The following is a 5510-nucleotide window of genomic DNA, read 5'->3' as shown; positions in this document are numbered from 1 at the left end:
GATTTAGTTCTTCCTATAATCCTTTAAGGAAAGTACCACTATTATATCTTTTTATAGCTGAGAAAATACCAGTTGTGACATTATACTGACATATTCCTTTTTTTTTTAACTGCTCCATCTTCCTTATGAAACAATAAAATCTGTGAGTTTGTCCCCAGTGCCTTTCTCACAGAAGGATTGCCTAGTCCGTGTCGGTGGAATGAATGCTGACTGAAGCTGTCCTTTCTCTGCAGCCCAAGAGTCCAGACCCGTTCATGTAGGAGACAGCAACGTGAAGGGGATGATGGGTCCTGGTAAGTGGCTCTTTCATTCTCTTTTCTCCCAGTAAATCCACCTTTCCCTCTTCCTTCCCTGCTTCCACTCCCTTAGTCCCAAACTAGGCATGAAAGAAATCAGGCAAGATGGCACTGAGGTTATTAGGATTCTAAGATGTGTGCTTAGGTCAGGGACTCGTTCAAACCCAAGGAGAGAGAACGGCTGGGATGCTTAAGACAAAATCAGTATTCTTGGTTCTTTGTGGCTTATTTCAATTACTAGTGAATTAATGTTTGCCCAAAACTCACACGCAGGTGAGTGTAACGTGACATAAGTTTTCCCTGGATCACACATTGTGTAGTTAAATTCAAAAGTTATTCATGTAATTGACAACTCACCAGAATTGTATAAATTATTTCATCTTTCCTCCCTCCCTTCCTTTTTCCTTTTTGCAACTTACCCTCATGAGGGTCCAAGGGAAACCCTGCAAAAGAAGAGATTGTGTCTGGTACCCGTTCTCCTCCTCTTTCTGCATTATCTTCCTAGTAGTGCTCCAGGCACCTGGTGTGCTCACCCGAAAGGAGGCAGCTAGGAGGAGTCAATGTATATTACTGTAAGTTAGTTAGGTTAAAAATTTGTCTCTGAGAGTTCCTTATTAGTAGAGGCTATGTATAAAGCATAGAGGACGTTAGACCAGAAACAGAGAGAGATGACCTTTTACGGTTATGGAAACTTTTAAACTAATAGATACATTCAATTTTAAGTGATGGTTGTTCCCAAATTGGGGCATATTAGTTAAGAGTTAGCAAAAAATGCATATTTTTTTAAAAGTGAAATCTTGATAGCAAGTGGTTTTTTGTTTTGTTTCATTTCTTCGTTTGTTTTAGGTGTGAACCCAACACCTCCAGAAACAGAAGAAAACCTCAAGTCTTGCCTCTCGACTGATATCCCATCCAAGGGCCATCTCCCATCTGGCATGTGGAGGCAGCCTAAGGATGGTAAAGAATGGGGAGACGAATATGTCACAAAAGACCACCCTGATAAACTCAAGGAAGCTGGCCAAGGCAGACACAGCTCCCTGGAAAACGTTCTATGCGAAACCTCTTTGGCTGGTAAGTCCCGAGGGGGAACGCGGGTTGGTTGTTTAAAGAGTAGAACGTACAGAGCTTTGAACCTGAGCCCTAGCATCCTGGTGATTTAGATTCCAGGGACATATGAGACAACCTAGACTCTGGTTTCCTTCTAAAGCCTGTATATAGAGGAGGCAAAGGGACTTGCCGGAGGTCACACGGCCAGTTATGACTACCACCCTGATTCCTGGTGTTTGTGACACTTAGTAATTGCAGGGCTTTGGGGGGGGTGGGGAGGCATCATGTGGGTGGAGAAGAGGGCAGAATTTTGTCAACTATTTGTCAGTGATGTGGAATCTTCAATACATGAATCTTTTATCCATAGTCTACAACTCGGATATCAAACACTATAGTAGAATCTGTCCTCCGTCCCCCCTTCCTTCCTTCCCCTCTGCACACGATAAATCCTTACTGAATGCTTACAATGCATTTCCCCTCAACTATTTAGAGGAGAGGTAATTTTTTTAAATTTTTTTAGTTTTTATTATCAAATACTTGGAAAGTTAAATAGTCCTAAATGGTTTGTTATGAAGAGCAGCAACCACTTTAAACTCTTTTGACAGATTCTCCTGGTATTTGCTTCCATGTTTTGGGGGGTTTTGTTGGGGGAGGGAGAGCAGCTGGCCTGGGTGGGGTCCAAGGTAGTCCTTGGCTTCTATGATTTTTTTTTTAAGTTTATTTTTTTTCACAGCACTTTACTGAGGGTTAATTACACAGAGCCACCTTCACAGAGCTTAAGTTGAGGCTCATTAACTTTTTACATGTGTATATCTTCTGTGACCACTACCCAGATCACGATATGCAATATTTCTGATACCCTAGAAAGTTCAAAGTTCAGAAATGAGCCTTTCCAGTCAAATCCACCCAAAGAATCACCATTGTGACTTCTACTACCATTAATGAGTTTTCTTTTTGATTTTTTTTTTCTTTTGCAGTTTTTGGCCAGGGCTGGGTTTGAACCCTCCACCTCCAGCATATGGGGGCCGGCGCCCTACTCCTTTGAGCCACAGGCGCCGCCCTCCATTAATGAGTTTTGTCTGTTTTTGAACCTCATATAAATGGAATGATACAACGTGTACTCTTTCATGCCTGCCTCTTTCTCACAACATAATATCTTTCTAAGATTCATCCACATTTTTATATGTAATTCATTTGTTAATTCATTCCTTTTTATTCATCACAATGAATGAATTCACAAAATTTAAAAAAAAAAGTATTCTCAGGCAGTGCCTGTGGCTCAAGGAGTAGGGTGCTGGCCCTATGTGCTGGAGGTGGTGGGTTCAAACCCAGCCCTGGCCAAAAACTGCAACAACAACAACAAAAATCTATTCTCCTATTAACCGACATTTGTACCTGTAATGTTTCCAGTTTAGGGCCATCATGAATAAAGCTGCAATGAAGATTCTTGCACAAATTTCTTTTTGGATGGATGCCCTCGTTGCTCTTGGGTGTATACCTAAGAGTGGAATCTCTGGATTATAGCTTAGGATTGTTTTTAACTTTAAGAGAAATATCAAGCAGTTTTCCGAAGTGGTTGGGTAGTGCTATGCTCACCCCAGCAATGTACGAGAGCTCCAGGTGCATCACATCCTTCCTAACACTTGGCACGGTCAGTCTTGTTAATTTTAGCCATTCTCACAGTGCATGCTGGGATCATTTTGTAGTCTTAACACATCGTCCTTGACTGGCAGTTTTACACAGAAACTATCTGTGTGACCGGCTGGCTTGTGACCAGTTAACACTGTGTTAATTTGCACTTCCCTGATGACTATTGATATTGAGCATCTTTTTATATATTTATTGACTGTTCATGTATCTTCTTTCATAAAATGCCTATGTCCTTTGCCCACCTCTTAAATTGTGTTGCCATTTTGTTATCTATTTGTAGGATTTTAAAATACGTTTTGCATATGAATTCTTTTTTTTTTTTTTCTGTGAGACAGAGTCTCACTTGTCACCCTCAGTAGAGTGCTGTGATGTCATAGTTCACAGCAACCTCAAACTCTTGGTCTCAAGTGATCCCCTTGCCTCAAATTCTTGGGCTTAAGCGATTCTCTTGCCTCAGCGTCCCAGAGTAGCTGGGACTACAGGTGCCTGCCACAACGCCCGGCTATTTTCTGGTTATAGTTGTCATTGTTTAGCAGGCCTGGGTCGGGCTTGAACCCGCCACCTTCGGTGTCTGTGGCTGGTGTCCTACTCACTGCACTATGGACGCTGAGCCAGACTTGCCTTGAGTAAATGTTGATGTATAGTGTGAGGAAGTTGTCCAGGTTCATTTTTACTTTTCCACACAGCTATCTATTTACTTCAGCACCATTTACTGAAAATATCTTCCTTTCTCTGTTGAAGTACATGGAGAAAATCGAGTGATCTCCTATACGTATCTAATTTTAGACTTCTTATTTTTTATTTCAATTATCAGAGAATTGGCATCATGATGATAGTGAATCTTTCATTCAAAGAATATGGCATATCTCTTCATTTATATAGATCAGGCGTCCTCAAACTACAGCCCGAGGACCACATGCGGCCCACCAAGGACATTTATCCGGCCTGCTGGGTGTTTTTGCTGCCGCTGCCTCCTGCTTAGCAGCTGACTTGTCCTGGGCCTGCAGTCCGGCCCTCCAGCGGTCTGAGGGACAGTGAACTGGCCCCCCTGTTTAAAAAGTTTGAGGACCCCTGATATAGATCTTCATGAATATTTCTTAACAATGTAACAGAAATTCTATTATTTACATTTTTAAAATTTTTATTATTTATTTATTTATTTATTTTTATCCTGCTGAATCTTAGTTTATCATTTCTTTAAACTTTATTCAAATTAATCTGAGGGTATAATATTTAGGTTACATTGTTCTCACTTCCAGGGTAAAGTCCCATTTGTAGAAGAACCCCTCACCCAGGGGGCGTGTTATACACCCTCACAATGTGCACAGGAGGTGAGATCCTGCCTCCTGCCCTCTCCTTCCTCCCGCTTCCCTCTACCCCCGAACTGGGCTATAATAGTGTTTAATTGTTTGTAGGAACATGTAAGTCTTTATATATTGGTTTCATATTAGTGTGGAGTACATTGGATACTTGTGATACTTCACCCTGGAGACCTCTGTCATCCTATTCCACTCTGGCCCGTTACACTCCTGTCATCCTGGTACGTCCTAGGAATTCTCTTCATATTTCTCCTATGTTAGATTCTTGCTGGTTATTGTTGTTGGTGGTTTTTTTTCATCTTCTGTGTCCTTTTGGTTTCTTGATTTACTCCTTTTTTGTTTTTTAATATTCATAGTAGTTTTATTCCAAAATTGTTGGGGTCCCACCCCAGAAGCAGAGTCTGCTAAGACCTGTGGAACTGGCAGTGACCAAGTGAAGAAATATAAAGTTAGAAACAACAAAGAAAGAGACATGAGACACAGACTAGAATTAAAGGTGGGAACTCAGGAGTCCATGGCCCGTTGGCGGGATTCCAGCAATGGCTTACTCCTTGTTTTGATGGAACACATCATCCAGTATCTTCCACATAGTCAGTTATTTGGCTGCGTAGAAAATCATTTTTTCTTACCAGTTTGAAGTAATTGTTTCATTGTCTCCTGGCTTGTAATGCTGTATTGGAAAGTCCAGCACCATTCTGATACTTCGGTTTCTGAATGCTACCTGGTTTTTCTACCAACCCTAACCCTAACCCTAACCCTAAGGATCTTCTCCTTATTCTTGGTGTGCTATAGAATAGTGCTTGGTGTGCTTTGACAGTGCTGTGGTACCTTACAGTGATGTAAGTCTTTTAATTATGCTGGGCACCATGGGCCCCTTCCTTTGCAAATACATATCGTGGGATGTTTTCTAGTATTAATTTGATAATAGGCTCTCATACATTTTCATTCTTTTCTCTAAAACTTCTACTAATTTGATACTGGATCTCCCAGACTGATTTTCTGAACTGCTATCTCTTTCTCTCTTTCTCTTCTATTTTTAAATATCTCTCTCTCTCTTTTTTTTAGTTGAGGTGGTAGCTTTCTTTGACTTTATTTTCTACCCTTTTCATTTTTCCTTCTTTTAAAAAATTTTTAAAAGTTTCTGGCTCAGCACCTATAGCTCAACCAGCTAAGGCGCCAGCCACATACACCTAAGGTG

At 41.0% G+C, this 5510-nt stretch overlaps 1 protein-coding gene across 1 annotated transcript in view; it reads left to right on the top strand.

The window, feature by feature from the left end:
- ARHGEF33 (Rho guanine nucleotide exchange factor 33) overlaps positions 1-5510 on the top strand; it is a 58728-nt gene that overhangs the window by 19386 nt on the left and 33832 nt on the right. Inside the window, exons 6-7 of the mRNA XM_003795670.2 lie at positions 234-293; positions 1143-1367. Coding sequence (XP_003795718.1) covers positions 234-293; positions 1143-1367 — 285 coding nt within the window. The remainder of the gene's footprint in view (positions 1-233; positions 294-1142; positions 1368-5510) is intronic.

This window comes from Otolemur garnettii, unplaced genomic scaffold, assembly GCF_000181295.1.
Source record: "Otolemur garnettii isolate 467f Iridium unplaced genomic scaffold, OtoGar3 scaffold00095, whole genome shotgun sequence".
NCBI lineage: Eukaryota > Metazoa > Chordata > Mammalia > Primates > Galagidae > Otolemur > Otolemur garnettii.
The sequence above is the reverse complement of the archived record's forward strand: the minus strand, read 5'-3'. Positions and strand labels throughout refer to the sequence as shown.